Source organism: Protomyctophum parallelum (genome assembly GCF_964188405.1).
Source record: "Protomyctophum parallelum genome assembly, chromosome: 20".
NCBI lineage: Eukaryota > Metazoa > Chordata > Actinopteri > Myctophiformes > Myctophidae > Protomyctophum > Protomyctophum parallelum.
This window is the reverse complement of record NC_139718.1, coordinates 10,626,539-10,645,213: the sequence shown is the minus strand read 5'-3', so window position 1 is coordinate 10,645,213 and position 18,675 is coordinate 10,626,539. Positions and strand designations below refer to the sequence as shown.

At 42.8% G+C, this 18,675-nt stretch overlaps 1 protein-coding gene across 1 annotated transcript; it reads right to left on the bottom strand.

The window, feature by feature from the left end:
• Positions 1–7,741: 7,741 nt before the first annotated feature.
• On the bottom strand, positions 7,742–18,391 carry pkdccb (protein kinase domain containing, cytoplasmic b). The gene is made up of 7 exons (XM_083791226.1): positions 17,693–18,391; positions 16,517–16,651; positions 13,926–14,197; positions 13,406–13,485; positions 12,637–12,744; positions 10,192–10,368; positions 7,742–9,049 (listed from the first exon to the last, which is right to left on the bottom strand). The coding sequence occupies exons 1-7, from the start codon at positions 18,296–18,298 to the stop codon at positions 8,943–8,945; spliced, it is 1,485 nt and encodes a 494-aa protein (XP_083647352.1). The 5' UTR covers positions 18,299–18,391; the 3' UTR covers positions 7,742–8,942.
• Positions 18,392–18,675: the final 284 nt, after the last annotated feature.

The following is an 18,675-nucleotide window of genomic DNA, read 5'->3' as shown; positions in this document are numbered from 1 at the left end:
AACCATAATTTCTCTTTTGTCTGATTGTTGTCTGTAGAACACTAGACTGCTAGAAGCACTGATAGTGTGAGGATATGGCCGGGGCCTTGTTGCACAAATTCTATAAAAAACACTTAACAAAAACAGAGGGTGAAAGGCAAGCACACTAGCTAGCACAGAGCTATTATAGGCTATAAGATCATTGTTGCTCTGCTTTAGGGGGAAATGAAAACTGGAGTCGATGAGAAAAGAAAGCAGATGAGTGAAAAAACATTAGGTGGAGAAAAGAAAAATAGTTAGGATCACTGCCTTCCCTTAGCTGTCTGTCTTGCAAAAGCCTTTGATGACTGAATAGCTTTAAGCACTAAAACATCTCTCACTATAGAAATAATGCACTTTGTGGTGTTACATTTCCTGTAACTCAAGTCTCAACTCTCCCCAAAAATAAAATAAAAACGTCTTTTAATACTTACCAACTGCTCAAGAATCTTAACCACTCACCCCAGCATTCTGCCCTGATATTCTGTGGAGAATTCTAGCAAAAATAGTGTATCCAAGTTGCAGGTACAGTTGCAACTCAGGTCCATTTTATTAAGTTGGCTGCTGCCATGGACGGAGAGATCTCTGTCTCGGTTCACTACCATGGACGGAGATCTCCGTCATCGTGATTTTAATCTGGCTAGCTCGGCTCTGGAATCATGCTAGTTAGTGCGATGTAAACAGGGCGGAAATCAAAATGGCCGCGCGGCCATCCACCCCCACTTTAATTTGATTTTTGACATGCTTTAATCTTGGATTCTATTTCTAATCTAATCCCAGATTCTGATTCGTATCAAAATGAGCTTTGTTTACAGCCAATCCCGCTGTCGCTGATCGCGGTTACAAAATGTATGTTTCGGGTGACTTAAAAGAAAAACTGCTATTGATTTAATAGGGTTTTAACTTCCAGTTCACGGACCTGGGTAATTTTTTCCACCTTGAATAAAACACGGTTTAAAGACCTCGGCACGGGTAAATTAATCAATTAATTAATTAATTACTTAATTAATTAATAGTCTGCGTGGCAGTCAATAAGTGAACACAAAACATGACATCAGACCCCATTCTGTCACTCTTTGACTCTTCATTAGGAAGTTTATGAACTCACACAGTCATGTACTAGATTTAAATATTGTATACTGTAAACTCTACTACTATGTATGCGTGCAAGGTGTTATACAAATACAAAATTGTCATTTGCCCTGTAAATAGTTTTTTGTCCTACAGTTCTGTGTTCTTTCACATTGACCAAAACCATGCAACTCCTGTTTGTCAACATATGGGTTCTGATATTCTGAGCTAGCTGTTATTGAGAGCAAGAGGCCAAAGGTTCTCTGAGTGGTTAGGTTTCCAGACGACTATTTTAAGGGAGGTCGGGACACATGACCGAGGTTATCACATGTGGTTTCAGGGTTTACGGAAACAATATACAGCAGTTACAGCCGGCAGCTTTCCCTTTCAGGCTCAGAGCTGCAGAGAGAGTTCTCCCCTTTTCCTCAAGCCCTGTCAATAACTAACCTCACACGTCACACACCCACCCCAGCTTTGATGTCTGATCTCCAACCCTTGTTTGTACAGAACGGCTCGAGGGCTCTCTGCAAACGGAACCTAGCAACCTTCACCCCCAAATGAGCTCTTCACTCTCTCACTCTGGCAGACTGGCATGCAGGATGCAGACCGTCCATCACATGCGCTGACTGTTCTTCTTTGCTAATAAACAAACACAGTTACTTTAGATGAGGTAATACACTCCATAATAGCCAACTCCATGCCCAAATTTTGTGTAATTTGATCGTAAAATGCCCTAATAAGAGCTGGGAGGATCATGAGACGTTGCTCATAACCTTTTGTCGAGCTAAATCAATTTAGGCAATAATGAAAGTATTAGTAATAGCTATGCCTCCAACACTGGCCTCTATTTTAAACAGGTGACCATTTGCTTCATTGCCATATAAAAGTGTCTCATCGCACTATAGAACATTTTTATTCCTTATAGGCCTACAAGCTTATTACACAGCGGAAAAAATCTCAAATGGACCCACATTTACACTCTTAAATTAAATTGAGTCACCATAGGAAGCAGCCCCAAATTTGCATAATTAATATGACTGAAAAGACCTCCATTTTACTGGGGATATGTTAATGACCCCTCCTGCAGCAGGGCAACTAATGAACTCTTAATAGTGTTGAATCTAACAGCCCCAGAATGATTCCACTAACTGTTTTATGGCTGTGTGGGCAGAACCTCTAATTGGCGACTTGTGGCAATGAGTTGCATTTCACAGCCCTCTCCCGGTTTAACAATCTTCAGGAGGTAATTGAACCGCTCTGTGCCATAGAGGCAACTTTAGAAGGAGGTAAACAAACACAGTATAACATTAATACACTCCAGTTCATGCATAGCTACATAGATAGACGGTTGTCAAACCCAGACAGAAAATGGTGTAATTTTTTTTTAAATAATTTATGCTATTACAAAGTGTATCACTGATCACTTGTGTGCAAGTGTGTGGAACCTCACCACTGTACCTCTAGATACACAGTACGATTCTCAGTATTGATATATCCATTTGTAACTCATTTGTATACTCAGAGTTAATTAACACTGAGGATTTTACTGTGTAGCATTTGACTGTAACATTCACATAGGACAATAGGAGGTCAAGGCCTAACTCCAAATAATGCGCCAAAGTAAAAGAGATTAACTTACTCTGGTATAAGAGCATGTTCACTGAAGAATGTGTGTAATTCTACAAACCCTTAATCCACTACTGTAAAATCTGGAGTGTATTTGGACTCTGAGAGTAAAAGTAGCACTGCAGATTTTTTTGTAACTGGATAAGATTGAAGGACCGTATAGATAAATGTAAGCACACACACACACACACACACACACACACACACACACACAGTTGTCCCACTGAGAAGTGTCCACGTGTCATTGAGGATGCCAGAACATCCAACTAAAGGCGGGCAGTTTGATTTGTATCCAGGCTGCAGATAACTGCAAAAACAGGGACAGACAGATCAATCACACACACACACACACACACACACACACACACACAGTCTTCAGCCGTACCCTCAGGTCTCAGCCAGTTGAAAGGCCGGGGAAACTCCAGATGATTTACAGAACGTGTGTGTTATGGCTGGAGGAAGGGAGGGGTGAAGGAACTACAAGGAGGGAGGGAGGGAGATGGAAATCTGGAGTTGTGTATGCACGGGACTGGACCGGAGCAATTTCAGAGAAGCTAAATGAAGAAGAAAAACTCTGGAGAAGAAAAAGTCTCTAGACGGAGGGCGGGGAGGAGAGTGAGCAGGGGTGCAACAGAGGACGATGGGGTGGGGCGGGGGGGTTGGGTAACTTGGGTTCCAGATGCCTTATATATAATCCATCGTACGACAAAGTATGTGCATGATGGATGGAGTGGAGGGGTGGGCAGGGGGGCTAGGCAGCTTCAAAAGGAAAATGACCCAGACCAGACCAGTCCTGTGGTGTGCGGTGGGAGGGAGACTCGCCTCCTAGACACATGCGGATCTCATGACCAAAATTGGGTTTTTATAATGAGCTAAAGATACTGTATGTTTGACCAGTGTTTCCACATGGGCCTATTTTTATTGGGTCATGTGTAACACACACACACACACACACACAATATTGAACATAGCAGATCTACAAGCTCACAATGCATTGCAAAACCATTCTTTTTGGTATACATTAACACATTTTTTTAAATTAACAGCGAGAGCGTAGCTGCTGTAGCAAGTGTACCCAAGCGTACACTCTCAGAGTTCACCTAGCACTCGTGATTTTACAGTGCACTGTACTGCACTAATCCAGCAATCCTTTTTGTCCGACACTGGGAGACTATTCAGGGGGTCCGTGGAGATGTCACTGGATACAGCACTGAATTGCGACACCTTTCAAGATGCCTCTGTGCTTCTAGTGGTTGGCATAAGCCTTTTGACTGGGGTTAACTTCAGGGCTTTTAAAAACATGATCCAGGCACACCTTTCAAAGCAGACTGGAGAACTGAGAACCTTTCGCTCTCCAGCTCTCCCTCTTATTCCCCCGCTTCTCTCTTGTTCACTTGTTCCCCTTCTCTCTTTCTGTACAAATTCCGGGGACATTGCGTTGACTTACATCTTATTCTCTTTCTTTTTTAAATAAATCCCCTGCACATGTTTGCTGATTTATTCTCACTTCAAATTCTGCACAGTCTCCATTGCTGCTAAAGGTTTCTTCCACTTATCTTTACTTAACCAGGATTACCGTAGATTGTTGTTTGTGTTAGCATAGTCTGCAGAACACACTGTAACATGTCACACCAACATTTCACTGCTTGTACTTGCATGAGTGAGTGACATAAAACCCATTGAATCTCAGAATCTTCCTATCACTCTTATCCTAAAGTCTAATTGGGGAAACCACTTTTGGCCTAAATTTCACATGCTGACCCCAATCAACTGGTTTCATATCCAGCATTTTCACCCAAAAAGTGGCCTACAGGCGCACACAGGCAGGCAGGCAGGCAGGCACGCGCACATGCGCACACACACACACACACACACACACACACACACACACACACACACACACACACACACACACACACACACACACAGTTGCTGCCTCTCCTTAAGGGCCTGCTATAGTCATTATGGCTCTTCAGGGGATTCTATCGGCTCCAGACGCACAGGCAGACAGACAGACAAATCGTCAGTTAGTTAGACATTCAGTGTGCACAGGTATCTGCACACTTAGAGCCCTCTGTGTTAATGGCCAACTACAGGTTAACTGTCTCCAGGGACTCTCAGGTGTGACTGACTGAAGCCAACAGCAGCAAAGAGGCAAGCACAGAAGTGCTCTGTAAAACTCTTGTGCTTAATTTATGATGGTGAAGCACAGTGAAAATTGCAGATCTGCAAGCGCTTCGTGAGCTTATTGATCTGAAAGTATGAATTAAGCTTATAGCCTATGTTGGCCCACTCTATACACTCTCCTGCTAAAAACAGAGCACAGATCTTCTTTGCAAACTAATGCAAGGAGGCATTAGTTTGCCTATGAGTAACCGCATTTTTGCAGCGTTAGACACCTATTTTTGCTCATCGAAAAGGTCACTCGCTCTATCATGAAGCCTGATATGCACTTCTGGCCAAGTGGAGGTAGTCTGTGTCTAATGTACAGTAAAGGCTAACTTTACAATTGCATTAATACAGTATAACTATTAGATATGCATTTTAGAATGCTGCTGGGAACCCAGCTCAGTGATACATGTCTGGCATAAGATTATGAAGATTTTGTACAAGCCATTGATCCACAAGGCTACACAGTCAAATCCGGAGTGTTATTTTAGTTAAGTTAAATATGTTATTTTCAGTGGGTGAGTGGCGTGGTTGTATAACTAAGTATAATTTAGGCTTTATTGGAATCCCTCCACAGACGCTTGAAGCTTGAACGCCACAATATACCTCCTACCCTACACAGTAAATTCCTTATGGTTCCATTTTTATACTTTAGGGTTAAATTAAACACTGAGGATTTTGCTGTGTACACAGGCACACATGTCGTCTCTCTCTCTCTCTCTCTCTCTCTCTAACACACACACACACACACACACACACACACACACACACACACACACACACACACACAAATTGCTGATGGCTGGTTTTCATGAACACATATTATTTCCAGATGGAGGTCATGAATAAAAAACTATGGAAACAAGTTGGCTGAAACTGGAACCTAAAACAACAGAGATGGAGGGGCACAGACTCCAGTGTAAAAACAATCTTTCCCCGCCGCCTCTTGTCCCCTTGTGTCTTTTAAAAAAGACCAACTTGTCAGTCTCCAAGCCCACAAAACAGAGGAGCACTGTCCCAAACTGGGTGGGAGAAAGGACAAGTTATCATTTTATTTTTTTCACCATGATCAGGGGATGAAAACCCTTCATGATCAAAATGACACGTTCCAGAGTATCAGTTGAAAAGTTTACCAGGGCCTCAACCTCCAAACCCCCAGACATATTTCCAGCTAAATAAACAAGCACAGGGCTTGATTCATACTTTGTTGTGAGCCGGTGTTGCTATATGAAAATAGCAGATCTACAAGCTCACAACGCAATGCGGATTGGCTATTTTTGGCATGCGACAAGTACTCAGTCATTCTACTCAGCACTAAAGTTACACCAGTAACCTAGTAGCTTAAAATGGAACACATTCAAACCCAACCGAGTGCAAAAACAAGCTGCAAAAATTCCTGATCACAACCTCAAGATGGCATGCTGTTTGCATGACCCAAAGGTGTCTAATGTAATGACTTGAGAGTTCTGTTATCTCACAAACACACACACACACACACACACACACACACACACACACACACATCTAATTAAGTTATTGGTGTTATCACAATCCAAGTATCATGACAATGCATTTAAAAAAAAAGTTGTATTGTACCAAATGTGCAAATGTGCATGCCACGTCGGCCATTACTCATGTCATAATCCGAGCCAAGAAAAACTAACCAGACGCCAGGCGATTTCACTTCAGGGCTGATTCCGAGGAAGGAGAACCACACGTTGTAGGTTTTAAATAAGTGACCTCATTCTACTCGCAGAACCTAGTGAAATTGAAAGAAGTAAACTAAATGTATGTTTATTAATTTGTCACTGGTTGAGTTATTGTAGCTGCAGGTTTGATTTTACAACCGTTTGTTTTGCAGTCTCATTTGCCATTAGCTCTACTGTGAGAGATACAGCCGACCATTGAGGATTCTCTCACATTCACCCACCCAGACATTCACGTTAATCCTGCTGTGCTGGTCAATTTAGTTAAGTCTGTCTGTTCTTATCTAATCAAGTCTCCTTTACTGCCATCTAATCAAGTTGTAATCAGCCAGTTCTTCACTAGACAACAGGGGGCCACCACAGGGCAAAGAGGACCCTGAGGCCTCTCCAATGTCCTAGCCATAAAAATTTAATTTGCAGATGGGACATGCCCCTTCAAGTCAGTGGGAGTCGAGTGTGGTGCTCCATCTGGAGGCTTGATTTCTGGCTCAGTTGCCAAGTCTGTTCCAATGACTAAGTTTAATACTTTCCAAATGATTTGGAAAGTACATTTTATTACAAGGATTTTGGGGGGGGGGGGGGGGGTTGTTGGTTGGGCGGTAAACGTCTGAAGTGGATGCCACTGCATTGGGTCAGCTTTAATTATTTGCACCAACCTTCCAAAACAGCACAGGCATCAGGCCTGCCCTGCCCTTATCTCACCAGGTTCCTCCCTGCAAGGCTGCAAGCACAGATGGCAATTCCATTCGTGTGCAAACTGAAGATTTAACTCTGATTGTCCTGGAGACTGCCATTGTCTTACAATAATGCCCCCTCCCCAAAGTCCTACATGTGAAAGGGCCAGCAAGTAAGGCTTATTTACATGTATTAATTAAGGCTCATAATGAGCTCAGCAGAGGACATTTGAATGCATTCCTCTGGTATTGTGTAAACTCTGTGGGTTTGGAGTTTTGCCCATTCAGATGTGTTACAGTTAGTAGATAAAGGGGGGCACGTGATTATTAGCTAGAAACCCCCCCCCCCCCCCCACACACACACACACACACACACACACACACACACAGCTTGTTTTAGTAGTAGCACTGGGAGATATATTGACAAGATGTTAGCTCAAATTCTTCATGACATTGCAAACAGAAAAGAACATCATAGAGGGAGCAAAAAGTTTATAATTATAAAGCAAACAAGTTATAAAACTGTACAGAGGAACAAGTGAATATCAACTCATTTAACTGAATAATTTTTCACTGAAAATAACAGTTGCACCCACAAGGTGTACATTCACCGTAACACACACAAATAGTGTTATGAACAGTTACATTTAATTTCATCCTAACGATTCTGAAGAAAAATATGTATGAATTACATTTAAAACTAAATTCAATGCAGGAAATAGAAATACACAACCGAAATGGCATGGAATGGTAACAATCATCTTGGCACATTGTAGCTGTGGAACCATGTATTAACCTTTAAATCTGGTGTCCTCACGGTATTTTGAGCGTAGGTGAACATTTTCAAAGATTATCCAACTAGCCAATCTACTGTACACACTCACAACGTGCCCGGTGTGAAGCGGTGTGAGCTCCGTAGTATGACTGGGATCTACAAGCTCACAACGTGTCACGATACGACGTGCTGTGAGCTTGTAAATCAGCTCTATTCGCAGCACAATACCATCGTACTACAAAGTATAAAATAGGGCTTAAGTGGATAAACAGCCACAACTTCAGCGCATTAGCATCAAAGTGTCTTTATATAAGAGCTTGTTTTCTTTTCTGTACCTCAGGCTTCAAACAGTGAGCTGAGGAGGGTTTAAAAGTTGTTCATATTACTTCTTTGGCTTTAAGTCCTACTGAGAGCGGGGGGGCATGATGCTGAACAAAACACAACACACATGGCAAATAAAGACAAGCTGGGGAAAAAACACTTGCGCGGACAAGGCCTTTTTTTTAACCCCCTAATTGTACCTGAAGGGAAATCCCTTTAAATAGTTGTTGGCAGACAGAGTGAGCTGGCAGCGAGATCAAACAGTCACCGAGCAGAAGCCCTATAAATACATCACATTCACTCGCCTCACTTCAAACGCCTCCTCCTTTAGCCCTGCTTAAACCCTCCTACTGCACAACCACAACGGCTCAATGTGCTCAGTATATTCCTACGACAGGGTATCGGGAGGAGAACGGAGTTCTCATTTTGTTCGTTTTTGCGAAAGGCAGCATAATTCGTACTTAGGAGGTCATGTGCAACATTTTTGCTCCGTTTCATGCCATTGGCGGTGTATCGTTTCTCTCATTCCGCCGTAAGAGCTCCATTTTGGTTGTAATACCGTAGCTTTGTTTGGTCCTTGGATCACACTGCAGAAGGTTCAGGGGATTTGTTTTTCTTCAAATACACCTCTGACGTCTCATCTGGCACCAGATGGCTGAAACTGCTTCTGAAAGAAGCCAGGAGGTGGCCTGCAAACCAGAAGAAATGGATGAGAGAAACAAGAAAAACAGATCAATTTAAAGCCCTTGAGCAACACTCACTCTACATTCTCTGTGTTTCAGAAACACAGATGTTTACCAGCATTTTCAAGACAGAATTGAAGTAATAAAATATGATATATTTTGATGCTTTTGTATGAAAACATGCATGCTATTGCTTATATAATTTTATATATTACTAGAGCTGTGCCCGTGGAGCCTCTACAGCGGTACCCGTTGGGCACTGGCCTACTTGGAACGATCCAAGTTGGAAATGCATGCCCCACCCAGATATTATGCGTTGGAGCCTCAACAGCGGTGCCCGTTGCGCACTGGCCTACTTGGAACGATGCGCCACCCAGATATTATGTCTGTGTCCCTTTTATGCCCATATATGGAGTTCTTTGTCAGGCATGTCCAAATATGGAGTATATGCAGACGTCAGAATGATGTCAGAACAGGCTAGCTCCATATATGGACCCTGGGCAGGAGACTTTTTGGGGCGGTTCTGGACAACTGTGGGTCCGACCGACTCGGCACCGGGCACTGCACCCCCTGTGGTGGTGTGGCACACGTGTCGAATTTGAAGCCGGTGGGGCGAACGGTTCTCGAGTTACGTGGATTACACACAGACAGACAGAGACATTTATAGATAGATAGATTAAATTTTCTCATTTGGAGAAACATTGGTTTTCATGAAATTATATACAGTATAGTACCATTCATTGGCAGTGTACAGTTGCTCATAGGATTTGTTATACTTGGTAGAGTAACAGAAGTTATGTGATTCTTCCCGTGTCTCTGAAATGGTGTTAACCTAGAGTGGGTTCTACTTTAGGACTTAACATTTCTACATTCCCCCTCTTGTGAACAGATTATTAGATTCTCAGTTGCTGAAAAAAACTCTCCAGTACTGTGGTGATATCCACTAGGCCCCACGAGTCATTCCCCTTGTGACTAGGGGAATGACTAGTGGGGGAAGAAGAAAAGGGGCTGGGCGAGGACATACGCCAATCAAAACTGGCCGGAAACAAGCAAGGAAGTTTGTTGTTGTTTTTGTGTGGGTGGGTGGGGGGGGGGGGGGCTAGGGTAGGGGATCATATCATGGCTGTAAGATTGAGGGCATTACAAACCTGTCCACGTCTTCTGTCCGGTGAGGATGAAGCTGGTGCACTGTGCATGAGCGTTACAAATGAACGCCGCCTCCCTGGCGCCGTGGACTGCCAGCACACAGCCCTGATGGCTGTAGGACGGCCAACATCGGTACTCCACATTCCCAGAAGTCCTCATACCTCGCATCACTGTGTAATCTAAACAAACACAAAAGAAGGCAGCTCAGTACAGGACAGGACATTTTTCTGAAGACTTGCATTCGGTCCGTCCACGAATAGTTTAACCACTTAAAACCGATCGATCGGAGTCCCCCAGGGGTCTATACTAGGCCCCCTTCTTTTTCCCCGCTCTACACCAAATCTGCCGATCTACATACTCACAACATGTTGCAACCTGACACTTTCGCTGAATGTTTGCCCCAAGAACAGAGGCTAGGGTTCAAGAGGTCAAAAAAGAGAGAGTAATACAAAGGCTGACGACACAGAGAATACAGAAAAGATTCTTTTTTTTATAGCTCAATGCAATTTTTATTATGATGACAACCACTTTTAACTTATTAGTTACTACTGTAACAAACCAAATTTCCCCATGGGAACAATAATGCCTATCCAATCTAAGTAGAATTTGTGTGCTTTACTTGTCCTAAATGGAAAACCATCGAACATAACCTCCCTCCCAACATTTGTTATAACATTCTTTGAGTCAGGCGGCTCTGTGGATCTCATCTGCTATACATTAGCAAGAGTCTGAGTTGGAAGTGCACTCAACCACACACACACACACACACACACACACACACACACACACACACACACACACACACACACACACACACACACACACACACACACACACACACACACACACACACACACACACACACACACACACACACACACACACACACACACACACACACACACACAAAGAGAGACTTGAGGGAAGGAGAGAGGCACAGAGAGCGAAAAAGAATAAAAGGTCTAGTCGGTGAGTTAGCATGAGGTGATGGTAGTTGGAGTGGTAGTCACATTGCCAAACTACGTGCATAGGAGTATTTTAGAACAATAGACATAGACTACTGTATACACATAAGAAGTAGTATGGGGGCCAAGAAAAGGTAACTTGTGGGAGGAGTGTTTCTTATGAAGGGGGGAGAAAATGAAGTCTGTATTTTTCAGCTAGCTACACTGCCAAATCCTGTCTGTTAAGTTTAACTATTGAAGTGTGAAAAGAAAAAAGAGAGGGGGAAAAAAAAGTGTATTTTTACACTTTCAGAGTTAAATACTTTTAGGCTTTATCCGCTGAGAAGACACCATGTACCCTGGCATTTCATACCAGAGACTATGGAGTGAGCATATCTGTGATCTCAGTAGGGTTCTACTGTACACAATCTCTGGGTTATGGAATTCCAGATAGTAGTGATAAAAATAGAACATGATTCACCAGCGCACAGCCCAGGAACGACCACAAGTTCTACAGAAATCCCCCTAAAAAAACAGTTACCATCTGAGACACGACAGAGCTAATACAGTAAATCAAAGTTATACAACTAGTTTTCTTTTTTATATAGATGTGTTTGCCATGTCGATGAGTATGGCTCCAGATACTAAATGTTACACCTCCTTGTTAAGGTAAAACGCTCTCTTCTACTGCAAGTCCTGCAGCCGCTTTACCTCACATCTGTGATTAAATTCATAAAGTGCTGCTATGCAAACAGTCCGGCGTCTAGAGGATGGAAAGTCTCACGACAGGAACTCGGCCAGTTATTCTGTTATTAATATTTCACAGAACTGAAAGGAATGAGGGGGAGTATAGGCAGGGTAGAGGAGAGCTGGGAGTGGAATGAGTTGGGATAAGACCTTCATCGCTGTAGACAACACAAAGAATTAACAAAAGAGCCGGAGCAGATATGAAGCAACCATGTTGTGGCGAACTACTTCAGCCGCATAATTTGCTGTGTAACAAATAGTGAAAATAGATCTACAAACTCAAAGCTTCACATGTGGATCTGCTTTTTTTGAAAATGTTGGGGGACGCAAGGTTTAAGAGTTTCATTTGATATACAAACAAGGCTAAACAAGAAGATATTGCTATAAATACCGTTTTTGACATTGTAACACTGTATCCCTGTTTTCTTTTTCTTTTTTTTGTCCAATAAACGCATCTATGAGCCAGAGACGGGGAGGGTTGAGGTGGGGGTTAAGCCCACCTTGTCGCATTCCTGCTGCCTAATAAACCTGTCAAAGCAGAAGGGAGGGAGAGCGAGACCCCACATCCTGCCCCCATGTCCTTTATGAAATTAAATGAAAAAGAGAAAACGTGGTACACAGACTGTGTCCTTGCCTCTGAAGGAGGACAAAAGGAAAAGTATGCTCAGCCGGGCCTTCTCTGACCCGCTACCCCCACCATCCTTAAATGCCCACACTAGTTTATGAAAAAGAGGCCTTCATTCCATTAGCTCCTACCTCTGATTATTGATGGAGGAACGTTGTCCAGGTGCACACCAGACTTGTAGAGGAGGAGGACGCGTTCAAAGGCATCTAGTGTTTGGTTGATGTCAGCTTTCAGCTCCCCTGGACACACACACACACACACTCATATAAGTATATGTATATTTTTATTTACATACAGAGAACATGAGCTATGCGTTTACCTTTTTGGGCACATCATAGGCAAAAATAGCCGATCTACAAAATAAAAGTAGATCTGCTATTTTCGCTATTTGTTGAACAATGAAATAGCCATGGCTTAACCCATTCTGACCTGAGATCAGATTCTAAAAATGTCTTCTACATCCTGACAGTTTTCTGAAAAAGCTATGTTTCTATGTCAGTCATTCTTCGATTTTTCAAAAATAGCAGACCTACAAGCTCGTAGCACGCCACTCGGTGGCGCGCTATGAGCTTGTAGATCTGCTATTTTTCAATAGCTAAAGCATGACATGATGCGAACACCAAAAGGGGTTCCCGCCCAAAATGGGAGGTTGAACATTGTACGGGCCGGGGTAAAGCTCATACTACCATACCTGCCTATCACATGCGTAAGTACTTAAGCACTATCAACAGTTATTCATTAGCCTACGAGTACGGGGCCAGGGGCCACAAACCTAGCGTTCACTTAATGAAGCTCTCACTCACAAAGCGTGTTATTACACGACTTCAATAATGCACTGATTTGCTTTCTTGATCATGAATAGCTGCGTCCCGTCATGTCATGGTTGTCTTTCTTCCTCACCTGTGGAGTTCATTATGTGGTTTACCAGGTGTGCAAGGCCAGGCGGGGCCTGGTGTGGTAGCAGGTAGGTGAAGAAATACCTGGGGGACAGGCAAAAACAGCTCCGTCAGACAGGGAGACAGACATGCCCCATCACATAGTTCACACAGAGCATGACTTCTCTCACCAGGGTGTTAAAAGCAAACGGGGGCCATAAACCTGTCAGAACTTTGAATGCATGCTAAAAAATAAAAGCAGGAGAAGACTCCATTTTCCACTCAAACGACGCCATACAGTACACGCATCCATCACCCCTCATTCCATCCACCCAATAATTAACAACTTCAGCTGTGTCCACACCTACGCTATGAATGCAGTTCCATCCATTTTATCAGAGCAATAGTATATCTCTAGATACAGTTGTTGTAATTCTCCTGCAACCAACCAGCACCTGTCTTATCTATAATAAGTGGCCATGCACAGGTGACTTCAATTACTCTTTATTCACCATTACCGTATACACAGTATGTAATATAAATACCTATAGGCATTGTAGAGGTTCCTCTTTTCATTCAGACCCTCACACAGTCCCTGTGCTGAGCAGGGCAGAGTGAAGTTCTTGAGGGGAAACTGGAGGGTACAGTCTGCATCTGTCTGACAGGGGGGTTCGTCCATGCTGGCATCGTCCAGGTCCGTTAACTTCAGCTCTCCCAACACCATGACAAACTGCCGAGGCTGGAAGTCCAGGAGCGCTACAGAGCCCAGTGGCGAGTAGGAGAGGAACTGGAGGAGTCTGACCAGACCCAGACACACCTGCAATGTGAACAGAAATCAATGCCAGAAAAAAAAGATCACCACACCGATCCATTCGGGTCCCATTTTAAATTTTAAAGTGTAAGTGATAAAAGTTGAGGGACACACCTCCACAAAGCAGTTATAGAATGTATCTTGTTGATGCATAGAATCGCAATATAATTAAAGACCCATTACATTGTTGGTTATAAAATGTAAATTTGAAAAACATTATTAAATAGTTATAAAAACGCCAAATTGAAGAAAAAAAACACCAGTTCATGCATATATGTGAAATGCATATCGTTGCGGTCAGGAGGAAACCACCTAACTCCACTTTTGAGGTTTCCGATTTTATTTAATAAATAAATGCTATTGAACAACCATAAAAAATATTGAACCATTGAAAAGTATAAAAAAGTGCTTTGGAGAAAACCTCCATTGGACACTCAAACTGTGCTAAAGCAGCTAACAATACCAACTTTGATGAGGTGACATGCACATTGTTTTACAAATATAAGGTTTTCTTCATTTCCTAAAAGAATTAAATAAATAAAATAAAAATAACATTTTGGAGTTAAGTGGTTTCTTCCCGACAGCAGTGATATACTGTATAGCCTTTGTCAAGTAGCTTATTGTCGATATCAGCCAAGTAACGAGGGTGTCTATTCCCTCATATATATATATATATATATATATATATATATGAGACAAAAAAGGGACTCCTGCACATCCAAATAGACCCGTCTAGTTAGCAGGCATAGACATCAAAAAAGAGAAAAACCTTCCAAGGGAGGGACTGAACACTCCAGGGAACAGAGACGGACAACTTACTGCATCAATTTATTTATTAGCACTAATAAATGCTAATAAATAAGTTGATGCAGTAAGTTGCCCGTCTCTGTTCCCTGGAGTGTGCAGTTCCTTGCAGTCTCTTTATATATATATATATATATATATATATATATATATATATATATATATATATATATATAAAATCAATATTTAATCAATCACATTTGTATACTATTCTAAAATGGCTTTAATTCTGTAAATCATATATTATAATCTACTAACAAGACACAAACAATAAATAGAGAGCAAAGACCTCAGAGCAAATAAAGCAATAACATTATCCGCACACTGACAGGGAATGAAATGATTCTGTCACGCTACAAACATAGCTGAACCATTAGGTAATGCACTGTCTCTTGAACGTCACTCTGTGAGATTGAAGCCACCGTTTAAAAAAAACTCCCCAAAAAAAACAGAGGCTGGTGAAACCGAACCCGGTGGGATTACTGTGTGCGGCGGTACGACCGAAGAAGCCGAGCTACCCTGAAAGCCATACTACTACACCGTAAAATCTGGAGCGTTCAGTTAACCCAGAGTATACACATGGATTTTTACTGTGTATGAATCGGAAATTCATAGTGGCCAGCGAGCATTGAGCAATGATGTCACTTTTATGAATTAGAAATAAATAAAACAAAAAAATATTTGTTTTCTCTCCCTATGAGGATCATCGCACACACACACACACACAACTCCCCCCCCCCCCCCCCCACCCTTTGTTGACTCCTACTGGGGAGTATACCTTTGGCTGGTGGGTCATGCTGTGTGTGTGTGTGTGTGTGTGTGTGTGTGTGTGTGTGTGTGTGTTGGGGAGGGATGGGATGACATTCTTTAGCCTGTGGTGGATTAACTCTAGGAGCCATCTCCATTCCGACCATGGTCTGATCAAATACGCAGGACATACGAAGGACAGATGTCAGACCTTGAGGGGTTTCAAATGTCCTGAACCCCCTCATGTGTGACTTGGCTTAAACACTATAGTATAATCTCTTTTTACCGACTGTAAGGGTTCCATATCCTGAACCCCCTCATGTGTGACGTGGCTAAAACCCTATAGTATCATCTCTTTACTGAGTGTGAGCGTTCCATGTCGTTGCCTGTATGAGCGTGGGAGCGAGAGAAATGGAGCGAGGCAGAGGGATTCAGTTAAGGCTTGCAAGTGACAGAAAACAGACCATGCAATGTAGACTGTTTGTGTGTGTGTGTGTGTGTGTGTGTGTGTGTGTGTGTGTGTGTGTGTGTGTGTGTGTGTGTGTGTGTGTGTGTGTGTGTGTGTGTGTGTGTGTGTGTGTGTGTGTGTGTGTGTGTGTGTGTTTTTTAAGCGAGCGAGTAAGAAGTTGAATTTTGCAGGGAGATAGAAAAACAGAAACACATCTTGAAAGTAGAGTATAGAGACCACAGCAGAGGAACAACAAGAAATCAGAGGAGGGGAGAGAGAGAGAGAGCGAGAGAGAGAGAAATTAAAGACAAAAAAAAACGCCTTACCCTGAATCTATCCTCCCAGGGGCTCTGCAATAGCTGGATCATCTGGAGAGGGTTCCCCTGCTCCAGGATGGCTGTGATTTTTCCCATTCCTTTATCTCCCCTGCCTCCAACATCTTCTGCACAGTGGCCTCTGAGCTGTGGGCATGTACAGAATATCCACATCAATATACTGCAACTTGCAAACTGACACTATATTTTGTGGCCAGGCTAAATATATGTTTCACTTATGCCTATAAAATCTTCATAAAATGAAATATACAAGGCTTAAGTGGGTGTGTTTATAATTTAAGCTATATAATTTAAATTGTCAGTTGACAGAAATAACTGTTTTTTTTGTTTGGTTTTTTTCAAATGAGAAAATGTTTTTCAGTTGAACATCTCGAGTTGTGCAGTTGAAGCATTTAATTGGGTGTTGCTGAAGATTGTAAAGCAGTAACGGCATCGAACATAAATATAAGGTCATACTGGTCCTTTGTCGGCTTTGTGTTTAAGTTTATGCCTGCATGTCTGTAGCACAGAAACACATCTAATTAATAACCAGAAATAGTTAATCATCTAAAAAAAGTTATTTAATACTACAGTCTGCAGAAGTAAATTGAAAGGACATGATTGGCGACATGGTCTACAGTCTACAAATGACACTTTGACCAAAGTAATCATATTAGCCTACAGTGAATATTCCGAGCATCCTTATGAAATCAACCAATTAAACTCGTTGGACACGCTGTACCATGACGGGGGCTGGTCGTTGTGAGAGACAACCATTCTCTCCGTTCAAAAGTAGCGGTCTGAGTTCAGGTTTCAAATTGGACTATAATGGATTGATTGAACAACGTCTGGGGGGTTTCAGATGGGATCATGGAATTTTTTTTAAGGACAGAGGCTCTGTGTCTCCTCAAATTGCAAAACCGGACCTAAGGTCGTGAGAGGTTCAACGAATTTAATTGAATTACATGGGAAGGGCCTCCAGAGGCAATGAGCCGTTTCATCCAGTTTTACGCGTGAGACCAAGCAGTGAGGCGAGGAGACAACACGACCGAGAGATATAGTAGCTCCGTTTGTAACCTCATATCTACCCTTAGCTCCGAGAAGATCATCTCGGAGCTAAAGCGTAGCAGCGTATATATTGAGGTTCCTAACGGAGCTAAACGCACAGTATTAATGTTTACTATTTACCTTTATGACGTTTGGATGTTGCAACCTCTGTAGCAGGACCATTTCTTTCCTCAGTTTGTAAGATACGAGCTCGTAGCAGCCACGAGCGTCTTTAAAATCCTCCAGACACTTCAAGATGTCGTTTCCTTGGTCGTTGACCAGCTTTAAAGCCACCGACCGATCCTCGGGCAAGACAACTTTGACAACTAGTTTTGTGTATCCAGACCCGAGGACTTCCACTGACTGCACGTCAACCAGCGAATCGCAGCCCATTTCATCCATATGCGCTCTTCTTAAACTATCTGAAATCTCGTTCCACAGACTAAAATCCACATTTGTTTTTAATGACGGGCGGTGCTGCGGGGAAAATCCCGACTCCCACAATATTCTTCTTTCGTTGTCTGGAGAGAAGAGCAAAGGAATAATTTCTTTGCGTCTTTCGCTGAGTTGGTAATTCAGGGCACTGCGCTGAGAGTGCGAAGCAAACTCTTCGTTTATAGTTCCATTAGGAGGATATCCTTTCTGACCAGCGAGTTGCAAACTACTTATCAAAAGTGTCACTAGTATAGAAATAACCACGAAAGCCAAAAATGCAGCTGCACATAACGGGTTGCCCATGATAGGCATGGCGAGCGAAGATCTGTGAAGAAACGCGCACGGAGAGTAGTCTACTAGTACTAGCTGTGCCGTTCAGCCCTGCGGTTGACTGGATTCTAATGAGGAGGACTTTGTACAAGTGGTCAATTCTGCGTTTTCGCCTCTTTGGGAACACCCTGTAGAGGCGTGTTCTTTGCTTAGCAACGCCCCCTAGAGGCGTATCCTCTGGTAATTGTACACCCAGTCACCCACCCAGTGAACAAGACTGACCTCTCATGCTCATGTTGCAGCAACTGACCCCCTCGTTTGCGCACACACCCCCCCCACACACACACACACACGCTCTACTTTTGAGGCCCTCCTATGCCCAGCTTTGTGTCTTTGTGTGTACCACAATAACCACATAG